This window comes from Tachyglossus aculeatus, chromosome 22 (genome assembly GCF_015852505.1).
Source record: "Tachyglossus aculeatus isolate mTacAcu1 chromosome 22, mTacAcu1.pri, whole genome shotgun sequence".
NCBI classification, from domain to species: domain Eukaryota; kingdom Metazoa; phylum Chordata; class Mammalia; order Monotremata; family Tachyglossidae; genus Tachyglossus; species Tachyglossus aculeatus.
In genome coordinates, this window is record NC_052087.1 from 21,213,879 (window position 1) to 21,230,448 (window position 16,570).

The following is a 16,570-nucleotide window of genomic DNA, read 5'->3' on the forward strand; positions in this document are numbered from 1 at the left end:
GAGTCAGAGGTCATGGGTTCAAATCCCTGCTCCGCCAATTGTCAGCTGTGTGACTTTGGGCAAGTCACTTCTCTGTACCTCAGTTCCCTCATCTGTAAAATGGGATTAAGACTGTGAGCCCCCTGTGAGGCAACCCGATCACCTTGTAACCTCCCCAGCGCTTAGAACAGTGCTTTGCGTATAGTAAGCACTTAATAGATGCCATTATTATTATTATTATATGCCTAGTGGTAATACTAGGGAGTGTCAGTGGTCATTTTTGAAGGGCAGAGCAGCATCCATCAAAAGATTTGGGGAAACTGAGTGGTCAGTTTCGTATGGAGGAAGGCGAGGGAGAAAGTCTTCAAAATAATGGTTATACCAAAGCCGTGGCACCATCCTGTTAGCAGTGAAGACTCCCCAGTTAGGGTAGCTCCTGTCCCATTTCCTCCCCTTCTCACGCCACCTACCCTTCCCCTCAGAGTTCTGAGAGGAGAACTCAGTTATAAAACTGTGGATGTGGAAAACTGGATAAGTGCCTTATACAAATAGTCCATTCTGGCTCTTCTGAGTGCAGACAATCCAGAGCAATTCAGAACCACCTGAGAAACACCACCAAAGCCCGTGACTGAAACACAGTTGTCTTTTAGTTTTTAAAACCTGGGATGTCCTAGTTAGTCAAATCCACTTAATTGCAATTTGGCCTCTGCCAAAATTTGTGGGTTACAGTGTATATAATGTATCAGTGTATCAGTACTTCAGTATATCAGTGTATAGTGTTGAGGTAATTTGCTACCTGTTTTCTCCAAAGCAGTGACTTACTCTTCTGTTTTAGCTTGGGTTCTGCTTTAGAGGAGGAGAGGAATTAAAGGTATAGGTTAAGGATATCTGAAATTCATTGATTCTTCTTGTTTTCCACTTCATAATCCTGACACATAAGTATTGGTGTAGTTAAAGGAAAGGTACATTAGTATCAATAGGGCAATTTTGTTGTGACACTAAATCAAACAAGTATCTGTCTTTAGACTTGATTTTCAGAACTGATTGGAAAGGAGGGAAGGCTTCCTTAGGGCTCAGTATAATGTAAGTTTGGGAGCAAGAACCATTCTCAGCCAACAGAGGTGAAAACTTTGACAATTCTAAGTGCAGTAAAAATCCTGCTCTCTTAATTTGGTGTTCCTCAGTAATGCTCCCTCCATTTCTCTCTCAGCACAGTCCCCAAACTAGATCAGGTGGGTCATTTCAGGGTAGAAAGGCACTGCTCTAAAGTCTTTCCATTGGATCAAACGTACTTTGTTTATTTCTGCTCCAGTGCCTTTCACTGCCACAGGAGTAGGAAGACAGGTAGCCCAGTGGCTAGATTAGTGGCCAAACAGGCTTGACTTTAGAAGATGTGGATTCCATTCCTAGTTGCCAGAGATTTGCTCCCTTGACTGTTAGGTGGCTGATTAAGTTCTGGACTTCAGTGTATATCCCTCCGCAATGATATAAAAATTACATTTTTCCATCTTTTTCTTTTCCATGGTATTCCAGAAAATAGAAGTGGGCTCTGTGGTGTAGGATCCTGGAAGGAAAATGCCAGTGGAATAGACAAATAGAAGTCAGAAGTCAAGAACCCAAAACAAGAACAATCCCTTAGAAAAATGTTTGATGGTTAGGAAGGAACATTTCCACTAGGATCTGTCTTTCCTTAAAACAAGTTGTAATTGAAGCTAAAACTGAACATTAGCCTTTATTAGGCGTGCACTTTAACCCAGGGATTTTGCATCAAAATCCCTGCTGTCAGGGGTCCCAGTTTAGAGCTATACCAGGCAGTTTTCTGGCTGAAATTGCCCATCAATCCTTGAACAAGGCTGTACGGTGGTCCAAGCCCAACGGTGGTTCCAAAGAGAATATTTCATTCCTTGAAAATTTTTTCTTAGTTCCATTTCCTAATGAATGTTAGTGTGAAAATTTTAGTTATGGTGGGAGAGCTCAAAGACCTCAGTGGAGGTGAATGTGGAGAAGTGGCTACTGTTCAGTTTATTTCCAGGTAGTCCTTGTCCACTTTTATCATCATCTATGGAATTAAAGAAAAATGATGTTAAGCAAATGTGATAAGCAAAATTCAGTTCGGGTGAAAAGTGAAGACTGCCCTTACAGTGTCTTTCATGGATCCTTCTTCTTGTTTTGTTTTTATCTTCTAGCCAAGCATAAATCGAAATGTGGCCCTACTTTCTTCCCCTGTGCAAATGGCGTCCACTGCATCATTGGCCGCTTCCGGTGTAATGGGTTTGAGGACTGTCCAGATGGCAGCGATGAAGAAAACTGCAGTAAGAGCCACATTTGCTGAAGTTTGGCAGCATGTATTTTTTTTTTTCTTTCAACAAATCAAACGTATAAGAAATGGAACCCAGCCCTTAACTCTTTCTCTCTCTCCCATTCTGGCACACGCTCTTTCTCTCTCCTCATTTTCTCCCTCATCTCTGTTTTATTTACTCCCTTCATTTTTATGCATTTTCAGGTCTCTAATTGAAGAACTGTTTCAGAGAGCTGATTATAATGCCCATAATACTATTGAAATATGGGAGACCATTGTGGCTTTAAAATGACTGCTGGAGAGTATTTGTGTAAAATATTCATCCCACATCCCTTGTCTGTGGGACAACTAGAACCATGATGGTCCAAGATTTTGTATAATTTCTACTCTTGTTAGGATACTAATTTGAACTCATATTTTGAATATTTTTGTATTGCACTTCCCTTTTAGTACCAATAAAGCAATCTCATTTGTTGCCTAAACTTTGTTTACTGGACCATCATTCATCATTTTTTGTTGTTGTTGTTGTTCTTGAAGTACATACATTCTGTTGAGCGATTTGCTTTTCTTTTTTAGGTTCTGTGGCTTTCACAGTATTCAGTTAAATTTCAATGTATAACTGATAGTCCATAAGTAAGATATTTCTGTTTTGAAAAAGTGCCCACTGAATCCTGTTTGTCTCACTTATGTAATGCCTAGAAACTAGGAGAAACAGGGAGTCAATGTAGTTTTTAGAAGAAGAGAAATAATGGGAAGCCACGTGGCCTAGTGGATAGAGCACGGGCCTGGGAGTCAGAAGTATCTGGGTTCTAATCCTGGTTCTGCCACTTGCCCATTGTGTGATTTGGGGAGTCACTTAACTTCTCTGTGCCTTAACAACCTCATCTGTAAAATGGGGATTAAGACTGTGAGTCCTACGTGAGGCAGGCACTGTGTCCAACTTGATTATCTTGTATCTATCCCAGTGCTTAGTAACAGTGCCTTAGTACAGTGTATGTATCATTTATAGTAAGCACTTAACAAATACCATAAGAAAATAATGGCACCTCTGCTTTCCTCAGCATGTTTTTGACTTTGGGGGAAATTAAAAGCATGCAAAGTGTACTCTCTGGTATTTGTTCAGGCCTATTTTCTTCCCAACTCTGATCTCCTAGTTTCCTCTCCCTGTATCCCTCCTTTTTTCCTTGCTCCATCAGACATTCTCCACCTCCAGCTGGCTCACTGCTTCACTGCTACTCTGCGAAGCTGTCACCCCGACAAGCCCTAGCCTCACTTGTGGAGACCCACCTACTCTTGGAAGACCTGGGCTTGCAGCTTGGGTAGTTTTGGTGAAAGGTTGAATACGCTTTAAAATGATTGCCAGTTGTTTTGCAGTTAGAGGTGGAAAACAACCTTATACAGAATAATAATAATAATATTTATTAAGCACTTACTATGTGCAAAGCACTGTTCTAAGCGCTGGGGAGGTTACAAGGTGATCAGGTTGTCCCACGTGGGGCTCACAGTCTTAATCCCCATTTCACAGTTGAGGTAACTGAGGCACAGAGAAGTTAAGTGACTTACCCAAAGTCACACAGCTGACAAGTGGCGGAGCCGGGAATAGAATAGATTCCTCAACCCTACTGCCTGTTGGCTGCATGTCCCCTGAATCATACCTTAATTATTTAATCAACTCATCAAAGATTTTTTGTAGCACCTCAGGGATATTTCAGCTATGCCCAACCCAAACAGGCTTGTGTCCTTTATTGCACTACACCTGCCAACAGATTGATTAATTAAGTCCCAAAGGAGGAACTTCTAGCTCACACATCTGGTCAGGCTAGTGAACTAGTCTCCAAAGAAACATCCCTAACAGGATGAAAGTGTATTTGTACGAGAACACAACCTTCTAGAAATAAATCCCAAAGGTTGAATTTGGGTGTGTTGCCTATATGCTGAGACTTGTTATTTCATATGGGAAATGCAAATGGGCAAAAGCCTAGACCCAGGAAATATCTTTACAAGTGAGTAAGAAATGACTGTTCAGCCTCTCTGCCCAGTTCAGTCAAGGATGCAAGTCATTTTAGAAAAGTGTTTTGAAAATTACTTTGTTGTTCCAGTCAGTCTGGGGCTGGTGAAAGGTTGAAGGGAAATAATAATGAGGATAACAATAATGGCATTTACTAAGTGCTTACTGTGTGGTGAGCTTTGGAGGAGATTCAAAACAGTCAGATCAAATTCACTCTAAGAAGGAGGGCCCGTATTTAATCCCCATTTTACAGAGGTTACAGAGAGGTTAAGTGACTTTTCCCAGAGACACATACCAGGCCAGTGGTAGAGCTGGGATTAGAACGCAGGTCTCCTGACTCCCAAGCCTTTGCTCCTCCCACAAGACCATGCTTCTCTGGATATTTACTCCTGGGCTGCTGGCACAGAATTTATTCTGATCCAGAAATAGTGCAGCCCCGACCAAGTCCTTTCAGTAGACAGCAGTCTTTCTGTGGCAGTAAATAGGGCAATGCCAGGATTTTAGCAAAAGGATCCCAGAGTGAGGAGATGTTGCACTGCCCCTATCAGTCACTGGGGTTTGGTAGGCCAGGGCTCATGGCTGGCAATAGCTCCTCAAGCAAGCAAAATTTTTCTCTGCAAAGGTCAAAAGGAGGACAGTTTTCTAAGCTAATGAGGTTCGGCAGCAACATTGTAAACTAACAGTGGGAGCAATCTTTGCTGGGATACATCACTGCCCAGACACGGCATATATAATTGCCCCTTCCTTCCCCTTATATACGCTCTCCATGCTTGAGTATCAACAGTGGCACTGATACTGTCAGTGGTTTCCAGATGCCATCTGTTGTGAAACCTTGTGGCGCTCTGGCTCGGAGAAGGTTTGGGGCAAGGAGGCAACACCCCTGCAGTGAGGATGAAGCTTGAGAAAGAGGATTAGAGACAAAGGAGCAGAGTGATAGCCATTGTGATAACAGAGTAACAAATGATAATTGTGGGAGGTGGCAAAAACTATTTGATTCCTGTGTCTTGGAAAATAACCCTTTGAGATGGGCTGAGGAACAGATTCATCAATTTAAGAGAATAATAAAATGCACAAGGGTGATGACAGATTTCCTGGACATTTGTCTGGCAGTTTTTCAGTCCTACAAGCATGCTTGATTATAATCATCTTTTGATCCTCCGCATTAAATACGATTGAAGTTAATACTTGCAGTGTGCTTAACTGCTAAGCTCTTTCCCCAGCTCGATCTTGTACGACCGGCTCCACAGCCTTGACTGGTGTATTTGGCTGTGTTGTGTCAGAGGAGCCATAGCTGTTGCGGAGTTAAATTTTACTGTCAGACATTTCAAGGCATTGGAATCATTTTTTTTGGAGAGGGCTTGTGTAGCTGAATGTTGTTCCAGGAAGAAATACCAAGCCTGGTGCCCAGGACCTAAGACAAGCTGGGATGGGCTTGATGGGAAACAGACAGGAGCCTAAAGAATCTGGCTCTGTTTTCTGGGTCTTAGGGTGGTTTCTGTGTAATCTGTGTTTATGGGGGAAATCTGCAAGTAAATGCTGCAGTCTGGGAAGCCTGAGGGGTATTGGAAAATGTGGGTAGGATGAATGCAAATTTTGAGGGTCAAATAAAATTTGGCCATGAAGGAGAGGTGGTCTGATGATTTTTAGATGCTCATTTCTCATCCTGAACATTGATTGCTCTTTAGGTCTAGGCAGTCTTAATTGTTTCAAGGCCCCTTTGTTCCAAACCACCAATTTTTGTATTGGGTGAATATAAGAGAAGTTTATTCAGAAGGGTGGAAGCCAAGCCCTGACATTGATGTGGGCAGAAAACATTTCTACCGAATCTGTTATGGCATGCTCTCCCAAGCACTTAGTACAGTGCTCTGCACACAGTAAGTACTCAGTAAATACGACTGATTGATGAATGGAAAAGTCTTGATTGCTAGAGGCCTCTGGCTCAAACATGGCATTCGTGGTTTGGATTTCAGCCTTTGGTTTTGAATATATTTTCAACTCCCAAGAAACTTAGAAGTTAAATTATCGTCCTTCAAATAGGACGTAATGATTAGGTAAGCAAGCTCCAAAGTCAATAGGACTAGATTCCCCCAGGAAGAAAATTCTTCTTATCCTCCTTCTCCCCACAATCCCTGTGGTGCATCTTATTCCTGTCTGTCTGGGATATTGGTTATACCATAGCCGATACGTAGTTTTGAGTTGACATTAGCAAGCTCAGTATTTCAAATCTAGCGGGGCAGGACCTGGCCAAGTTGACCAGGACCTAGGAACCTTCTGAAAGGTCCAGTCAAGATGGCAGATGAAAGGGAGGAAAAACAATGAGAGCCAAACAATATAAGAAAGACAATGACAGTGGTACAAAAGAAGGTCATTTTGCCCCCAGTCTTTGCCTGACCTACTCCCAAATGGGATCAGCTCTTCTGAAAGACCACTTCTTTGATTATTCATTCGTTCATTCATTCATTCAATCGTATTTATTGAGCGCTTACTGTGTGCAGAGCACTGTACTAAGCGCTTGGGAAGTACAGGTTGGCAACATTATGCATATTGGCTGGTGAGGTTGGTAAGTGAAAAGAGTAGTTGGCTCTCTTATGATATGACATCCTTTCTTTCCCAGCAGCAAACCCCTTGCTGTGCTCTACAGCCCGGTTCCACTGCAAGAACGGTCTCTGTATCGACAAGAGCTTTGTGTGCGACGGTGAGAATAACTGCCAGGACAACAGCGATGAGGAAACGTGTGAGAGCCCTCAAGGTAGGCCTCCTCACTTTGCTCTGTGGAGCAGCAGCTAAAGGAGTTTGTGGAGTGGAAAGATTTTTGCCTTTGCCATCTATTAGGTAGGTGGCCAAAGAGGCTACATTGTGATAGAGCATGAGCCTTGGAGTCAGAAGGACATGGGTTCTAGTCCCAGCTCTGCCTCCTTTCTGCTCTGTGACCTTGGGAAAGTCATTTCACTTCCCTGTGCTTCAGCTATCTCATCTGTAAAGTATGGAGTAAGACTGTGATCCCCATGTGGGACATGAACTATGTCCAACCTGATTACCTTGTGTATATCCCATTGTTTAGTACAGTACCTGGGCACAGAATAAGTGCTTAACCAATACCATAAAAAAAACCCCAACAACATTGTCAATAGCCTTCAATGCCTACTTCCTGTAGCAAGTCTGGGAAACATATTGACTCGTGGGAAGAGAGGGAGCTGGTGGTTCAGTTATTTGTGTCAGACTTCTTTGAAGGGTAGAAGATTTGAGCCTCCAGAGTGGTATCGTGCCTTTTCTTGTGCCTTTTAGTAGCAAAATATAGCTCCACATGTTTTTCTCCCCTCTTCCTTTGATGATGCTAGGTATTCAGTGCTTATCAAGGCCTGCTTTGGCTTTTAATATTAGCGACAGGAAAAAGGGCCTGAAAGCACAGTAATGGCCATCCTCTTAAATGATTTCAAAGCTGGTTTCAAGTTTTCTTTTTAGGGTTTTACAGTGTTCTTTTCCCTCTTGTTTTCTGTTGGGACCTTAAAAGGGATCAATTTATGGAACAGGATTTTAATTGGGCTTTGTTGGCAAGAAACAGATTATTCATTCATTCATTCACTCGTATTTATTGAGCGCTTACCCTGTGCAGAGCACTGTACTAAGCACTTGGGAAGTACAGGTTGTTAACATATAGAGACGGTCCCTACCCCAAAGGTGGTCTCTAACTGATAAAATTAACTAGGTTATAGGAATTGTTTGAGACACTAACCTAGGTATTATGTCTTGCAAAGACCTGAGTCAATATTATAGCAACAATGATGGCATTGTTAAGGGCCTATTGTGTGTCGAACACTGTGCCAAGCACTGGGGTAGATAGAAGCTAATCAGGTTGGACAGTGCCTGTCCCACAAGGGACATTGAGGCAGATAGACTTCTAAGCTCATCGGTGGTCTGAAGACATGGGATTTGCTCCTGGACTCTTCAGGGAAACTAAAAGGCACTCTGACAAGGAACTGTGGTAGAGGGCAAATTGCTTCCTCCTTAAAAGTCCTCAGTTTCCCCACTTGAGTGATGGAGGTAATGGGAGCAGTAACATTCCTGCCCTGCCCACTCTGGGTGTAATGAGGCTGATAGTGAGATGAGATCTTTGAGCGCTGAAGAAAGGGGCCTCTTGAAAATGGAGGTGTTCCAGGTCATAATGCAAATTAATAATTGGCTCATATCATCACCCATCTCTGTGTAGCTTGTCCTCAAAACAAGTCTGTGGTGAACAGAAACCACCATTGTGCCAGTAATTCTTCTTGTCATCAAAGCACATCAATTGTCAGCTCTGCTTTTCATGCTCTGACCCCCTTTTTTTAATGAGAGAGAGAGAGAGAGTGTGTGTGGGGGGGAGAGGGTCACCTTTCATATGAATAGAGGTTGTTCTTGGGACAGCTCAGAAGGTAATAGGGTGAAAGTGAAGATTTGGCTGTTGATCTCTTTAGTTGCTACTTTTCCTGCTGCTCCTGAATCTTTGCACAGAACTATCTAATCAGTCTGGCATAATTAATTGTTTTGTTTCCTGAGGTCAAAGTGTCTTTCTTTCCACTGTGCACTCCACGGGGGAGTGCCTTTGAATGCTTCAAAAGTTTAATAGTATTGTTTTGAGCTGATCACCCCTTTAAGGAAAATTAAACTATCTTGAGCTGTAGTGATAAATAACCCTGAAATAATGTGTGACATGCAGAATTTGGGATGTCTTTTCTGATTCAGAAAAGAAAAAAATGGCATCGAAGCCATGTGTTCTCTTGACCTTTATTCTCGCTCTCTTTCTCTCTCTCTCTGCCTTTCTCTTTTTTTTTGTTGTTGGTTAAAGTGCAGCCAGAACTGTGGGTCATTGGGCTTTTCAGCCACCCAACAATCATAGGTTAATATATCTGTTAGTGGCAGCATCTTCTAGCACAATGGATAGCTACACACAAAACACACACACACACACACACACACACACACACACACACATATACATATACTTATGAAGATATTTGAACAGGTGTTTCTCCTGCCATAAGCACTCTGCAAAAGGTACTTTGAGGACTATTTCAAGCCTTCAGCATCTGAAGCAATTGGTAACTGAGACACTTCTGTGCTTGTTACCTCATCTGTAAAGTGTGGATTAAATCCTCCTCCCTCCAGTTTAGACTGTACTATTAGTCCCATGTGGGACAGGAACTGTACTTCAGTTACCTCATCTGTAAAGTGAGTATTAAATCCTTCTCCCTCCAGTTTAGACTGTGAGTCCAGTGTGGGACAGGAACAGTGTCCAACTTGATAAACTTGTATCTTACCCAGTTCTTAGAAAAGCACTTAACAAATATTATAAAAAAAAAACTGTTATGGGGCCAAAACTACATTGAGCCACATGAGCTGAGATTCAGAGGACTTTGATTCCTGCTTATAGGGGCACAAGGAAGAGAGAGAGAAAATGGCTCTTTCCATCATCCCATCAGCCCTACTGGCACAAACACATTGTAAATTTTAAGAGTGGGATTGGAGCAGGGAAGGGGAGGAAAGGGAAAGAATAGTCCATTGTCTTGAAATTTGTTCTGGAACCATATTCTATGGAGAGAGAAGCAATTATGCTCTCCTAGCAGATCCCCTGTATCATAAGAAGATTAATGTTCACTGGGGAGGAAGTAGGGGCAGAGAGGTAGCTGATGGAGGTTTGAGGCTGTGTCCACTCCAGGGCTGGAATGAGTGCTTCTGCCCAAGATTAATCTGTTGGATTGCCTCCAGATGTTGATGTCATGACAGTTGAATTTTAGAAGTGATTGACAGGAGCAGGAGATGGACTGAATTTTATCACTCCTGTTCCCTCAACCTCTAGTCCTGTGGAAGGAAAATTTAAGATGCTTGTTGTTCCGCCTCTTGCTCATACCTGCTTTTATCTTTCTTTCGACTTTGCTAGAGAATCAGGGACACATGCAGCATTTTATTTTTTCTTGTGGTATGAATAGTCCAAAACCTCAGTTATAGCAGATGGGTTTTGGCGGTGGAGGGGAAAGGATGGGAGGAAGGTGATAAAGGATATAGTAAGTGCTGGAAAGGTCCTAGCCTGTTGGCAAAATTAACTTGTTTGCTGCAGTTTATGCCTTCTGTTAAATGGCACCCACTTCTTCACTTTCCTTAATTCTTGAAGGTCTCCTTTGTCGCTCTTATTTTCCTGAGCTTGACGAAACTACTAAACCATATTTTCATTCTTTAGCTCTGCATGGATTTTCATTTATCCTTCTGTCTCTGCCTCCTGGTTGCAGGAATAACTGAGAAAGGGCAGGATGCTTAAAGCCATATTAATGCTATTCTGATAATGGAAGAACATTTGTTTCCCATTCCAAGAGCAGTGCAGGGTCCTGGGGGTAGAATATCATTCCTGAAGGAGCTAGAAGAATGTCATCCAGGGTGGTGAATTTATGAAAAGCATTTATTTCGAGAATACTAGTCTTGGGCTGATTAAGCAGAAAGCAGCTTGAATCCATACAGTCGGTCCACATCATTTGCTAAGCACCCATGGTATGCACAGCATCTTACTGTAGTTGGTAGAAGACTCGAGAGAGCATTATCAGTGTGAAAAATGCTGAATCTTTTTGGCATATTTCACTTGGAGTGAACATGTTTGAGATGGATTTGAGGGTAGGAATAATTCGAGTTTGTGGAGCACAGCTGGATTTGGGAAAAGGCGGAGGCCATTGAGTCAGTTGTAGAAACAGAAAGAGGTTATGAGAGGTTGATTGCTGCCTTTCGGTACCTATAATTTGTCGTCTTAATTGAATGTTGTGCATCTACAGAGTATTCACTGTACTGCTGTGGCAGGAGTCTGAAATGTCTAAAATATCCCTCATTTGGAAGTGAGTCAAATTGTTCTGCATTTATTCAAGGCCGTAATTACTTCCAGCTCTTTCCGCTGCCAGGGTAATTTTCTTAGCTCTTCCTTTGATCTCCTCCATTTACGTCTCCTCCTCCTCCTTCCCCTTCCCCTGTTACCCTGCTATGAAGAACTGGGAACTGGGCAGCACCTGCTAGGGGCGAGTGACAGTCCTGAAGCCTGCAGGGAAGCTTTGGGAGACCATAGTCTGGTGCAGGATGAGGCATCGATGGTGTAAATCTGACCTGGGTTGTCTGACCCTTTCAGCTCTCCATCATTCAGGGGTCTGTTTAACCCATCCTGCTTCCGTTTTGGGTAGCAGTGTTGTCTAGTGGAAAGAGCACGGGTCTAGGAGTCAGAGGACTTGGGTTCTAATCCTGGCTCTACCACTTGTCTGCGTTGTGACCTTGGGCAAGTCACTTTACTGCTGTGGGCCTCAGTTATCTCTTCTGTAAAGTGGGGATTAAGACTGTGAGCCTTATGTGGGTCAGGGCCCATGTCCAGCCTGATTAATTTGTACCTACCTCAGGGCTTTCCCCGCTCAGGGTTGCACCTGGAGAGTTTCCAATACTGCACTAGTCTCGACTAAGGGAGGGAGAGTCAAGCAGAATCACACCCATTTCATTCCTAGCTTGGGCAATGGCTAGCGAGTTGAAGGCAATCTGCTACAAGTCTGTGCTGGGCAGCAGAGGCATGGGAGAGTGTCGAGGGCAGAGACTCAAGTTGACTGCAAGGAAGGAGGCAGTGGTAAACCACTTCGGTATTTTAACCAAGAAAACTCAATGAATACACTACCAGAATGATTGCAGATGGAGGTGAGGCGTTCTGAGAGAGATGTGTCCATGGAGTTGCTCTGAGTTGGAGATGAGTAGACGGCATAAGACAAGACAAGACCTCAGGGCTTAGAATGAAGTACTTAAGAAATACCATTTTAAAAAAAACAAACCCCAAAACAAAACCCCTCCTAATGGAAAAGTGAGCCAATAACTAAATGACCAAAAGGCAAGAAACAGAAGAGCAGGACGAATCCAGCAGGTCCCTAGATAATGGTAATCATAATAATTATGGTATTTGTTAAGCACTTACTATGTGTCATGCCCAAGCACTGGGGTAGATAAAAGATAATAAGGTTAGACACAGTCCTTGTCCCAGATGGGGCTCACGGTCCAAGTAGTAGGGAGTAGGACTTAATCCCCATTTTAGAGATTGAGGCACGTGGAAGTAACGTGCCTTGCCCAAGGTCACTCCGCAGACATGTGGCAGAGGTTAAAGGCAGATCTGTTAATTTTGTTTGTACCTAATGAAGATGATGATGATGATACTCATAATGACGTGGTATTTAACTGCTTACTGTCTGCCAAGCACTGTACTAAGCATTGGATGGACACAGGCCCTGCCCCATTTGGGGCTTTTAGTCTAGCGGGGGAGCGAGAACAGGCATTTATTTACTTTTACAGATGAGGGATTTGAGGCACAGAGAAGTAAAGTGACTTTCCAAGGTCACCCAGCTGGCAAATGGTGGAGCTGTCATTGGAACCCAGGTCCCCTGACTCACGGGCATGCTTTTTCCGCTAAACCAGGCTGATTGAGGGCAAGAGTGGTAATAGTACAAGTACAGGGCTCTGCCCTTGGGTCAGCTGCAGCTTAGCAGGACAGGTGAGCCTGCGTGGTGGAGGCCAGGAGCAGCAGCAGGGCTTTCTGAAAAAGGAAGTTCTGGAATAGGCTTTGGAAAGGGGTTCTGAAAGTGAAGAATATGGTTTTGTAAATCTCGGTGAAAGAATATTTTAGTCTCTTTGGGATGGGGGAGGGCAGCGTTCTTGCTTAGCCACAGACAATTTACAGTGTTCAGTTGTAAATAGAAGAGATTGTGTAAGAATAGCTGAAAACAGTGGATTTCCTGAGGATAGAACATCTGAGTTAGCTGTTCGTGTCACTGAAAGCCTGCCCTGAGGTAAACTCTGACCCTTTGGGTTGTAAGAAGTCTTGGATCCAAATCCAGTTTGGATCACAGAGTTGAGGTGTGACCCTAAACAAGTCCCTTGATTGCTCTGGACTCCATTTGTCCATGTATCATTTTAAGGGGTTCGGTCAATACTTCAAGGACTTTAATGTCCTTGAAGGAGTGGCATGATGAAACTGGAAAATGATTAGCATTCCTAGAATGTCCCCAGAATTTGCTCTACGCTTTTATTAGATTCTGCATTGTTTCTCAATAAGGGCCTCTGTGGTCGTAGGCATGGTTCATTTTGGGTTCAGGAATTCTTCCATTAAGGTGCACTTGTACAGCTTCCTTCCTATGCAGTATTTTTATTTTTATCTAGTGTTGCTGGGGGAAAGCTAAGCTCTGCACCCCTCAAAGCATAGTTCAGATTCCCATCTGGCTTGCAGTAACATCTTCCCCCCACTCTGGGACTTTAAATCCCCATTTCCTGATGAAGAAGATGAAAAAGGTGAAAGGCAAGCAGATGAACTCCTGAACAATTCCCAGTGTCTTAACCGGTTACTTTCCAGAAAATCAGACCACTCCCACAGACGTATCGGGATCTCCTTCAACCTTGCCGCCTTAGAACTTGCCAGACTCTTCTGGTCCTTGTTGTATGATACCTTGTGGCTGTAGCATCTAGGGTTGCACTTTCCTGGCTCTTGTGCAGCCAGCAGTTTCTTGCCCCCTGTGCACATCAAACTTTTCATCACACCTACACACACAGGTCAGTCACTCATTCATTCAATCGTATTTATTGAGTGCTTACTGTGTACAGAGCACTGTACTAAGCACTTGGAAAGTACAATTCAGCAACAAATAGAGACAATCCCTGCATACAATGGGTTCACACTCTAGAAGCGGGGAGACTGGCATCCAAAGAAGTTAACAGGCATCAATACCACCAATATAAATAAATAGAATTATAGATATACATATAATTAAAAAATAAATAGAATTGTAAATATGTACATATATATTTTACAAACAGTTACTGTGGGGGAGGAAGGGGGGATATAGAGCAAAGGGAGCAAGTCGAGGCAATGGGGAAGGGGAGCAGAAGAAAAGGGGGACTTAGTCTGGGAAGGCCTCCTAAAGGAGGTGAGCATTTTGTAGGGCTTTGAAAGGGGAAAGTGTGATTGTTTGGCAGATTTGAGGAGGGGAGGGCATTTCAACCTGGAGGTAGGATGTGGGCCAGGAGTCAACAGCGGGACAGGTGAGAACGAGGCTCAGTGAGAAAGTTATCACCAGAGGAACAGAGTGTGTGGGCTGGGATGTAGAAGGAGAGAAGGGAGGTGAGGTAAGAAGGGGCAAGGTGATGGAGAGCTTTGAAGCCAATAGTGAGGAGTTTTTGCTTGATTCGGAGGTTGATAGGCAACCACTGGAGATTTCTGAGTAGGGGGGTGACATGCCCAGAACTTTTCTGTAGAAAGTTAATCCAGGCAGCAGAGTGAAGTATAGACTGAAGTAGGGAGAGACAGGAGGTTAGAAGCATCAACTTCAAATCCTTGATGGCTGAGATAGCTGCAAGTGCTAGGGTAGTAAATTAGATCGTACACAGCCCCTGCCCAAGGGGGAGGGACAACAGGTATTTAATCCGTATTTTATAAATGACGAAACTGAGTCAACTGACTTGTCCAAGGTCACAGAACAGGTAGCGGAGCAGTTAAGAGAATCAGCATCTCCAGACTTCCAGTCCCAGCTCCTTCTACCGTGCTATCTCCCTTGAATATTAGTAAAAATAGTGTATCGTGGTGTGGCTGTGATAGGTGTTACATTACCAAAAACTGCTGTTCATTTCAGGAATTTCTGGCCAATCAACAGCCACTTTTTGGGAAGGGACTGCAGAAGGACCGGGGGAGAGCCAGCCCCGGGGGAGATTGTGAAAGAGGAGCATCAGGGGATTGTTTATTATGTGTGTGTGTATATCTGAACGTAATATTAGGTCACAGGCCTTTGACATTCCTAAGGAAAACTTTGAGAAGGAAAATACGTGTGGATAACAGTCAAGAAATGAGGAAAGTTTTATAAACAAATTGCACTTGAGAAATCAATCAATCAATCGTATTTATTGAGCGCTTACTATGTGCAGAGCACTGTACTAAGCGCTTAGCACTTGAGAAAGCCATTTGAGGATTTATCTAAGCAATTTTCAAGTCTCTCAAGCCTTATACAGTGAGGAACATAAAGGTCATCTGTGATATGATGCATGTTCCTCATACGATGTGCAAACCAGGCAGCTGAAAAACGGCCACCTAGTTGTTTTATGTAACCCTGGGGCTTCTAGGGGCCCCGGTCACTTTGGGAGGAGCTGATCTCTCACTGCCCATGCCAAATCTGAAAAACTCATAAGACCTATCAGAGGCTCAACACCCATCTCAGTCTGGGTTAGCACTTCCTTTTATTGAGTCTGCCTCTGACTCATTATTTACAGAGGTTGTAAAATGAAACTTAACTTGCAATTACAGTACATCACCTCCATCCAAATGCAGCCTGCAGCTGAACTTTCCTATTGAAAAGCAGACTAAATAAAAGGTGAAAAAGAGGAGATGCAAATAAATGTTCCAATGCTTAATTATATAAAGGTTATTCTTCTGCTTGCATAATTGCCTAGAGTGGCTTGATTGTAACAGCTGGCTGAGGGAAGCTAGTTTTAAAGTCCTATTTATGTAGTTTTATGGTTACTGTCACTTTAATAATTGTTATTGATCATGAATTAATTTTGTGTCATTCATCTTATCCTTTCTTTGGCTCCTCTCCTAGCCACGTCCCAAAGTGGAGGGTTTGGAAGACATATTCACATTTCCTTTTGAAAAGGACATTTGATAACAGCAGTCTTCTGGAGGAATCATGAGTCTGATTGACAGCAGAGATATTTCAGATAGTTTTCACAAATTAAGATGACAACATCCTTGAAATTATTCCTTTAATTCCTTTGCTTTACCATTGGAAGCAGCAAGAGCAGCGTGGCTCAGTGGAAAGAACATAGGTTTGGGAGCCACAGGTCATGGGTTCTAATTCCGACTGCCACTTGTCAACTGTGTGACTTTGGGCAAGTCACTTAACTTCTCTGTGCCTCAGTTGCCTTATCTGTAAAATGGGGATTAAGACTCTGAGCCCCACGTGGGATAACCTGATCACCTTGTATCCCCCCCAGCACTTAGAACAGTGCTTCGTACATAGTAAGTGCTTAACAAATGCCATCATTATTATTTAATATTAGTGGATGGAACATGGGCGTGGGAGTCAGAAGGATTTGGGTTCTAATCCTGGCTCTGCCACATGTCTGTTGTGTGACCTAGGACAAGTCATTTCACTTCTGTGCCTCAGTCCCCTCATCTGTAAAATGGGGATTAAGACTGTGAACCCCATGTGGGACAGGGACTGAGTCCAACCTGATTTGCTTGTATCCACCCCAGTACTTAGAACAGTGCC

The 16,570-nt window shown here is 43.2% G+C and overlaps 1 protein-coding gene across 2 annotated transcripts in view; it reads left to right on the forward strand.

Annotated features, from left to right (window-relative positions):
* The window catches only part of LDLRAD3 (low density lipoprotein receptor class A domain containing 3), a 172,204-nt gene that overhangs the window by 86,006 nt on the left and 69,628 nt on the right, over nt 1-16,570 (forward strand). Inside the window, exons 3-4 of one of the 2 annotated variants that reach the window (XM_038764405.1) lie at nt 2,166-2,291; nt 6,901-7,035. In XM_038764405.1, the coding sequence (XP_038620333.1) occupies nt 2,166-2,291; nt 6,901-7,035 (261 nt within the window). The remainder of the gene's footprint in view (nt 1-2,165; nt 2,292-6,900; nt 7,036-16,570) is intronic. The other variant, XM_038764406.1, reaches the window with a different exon arrangement.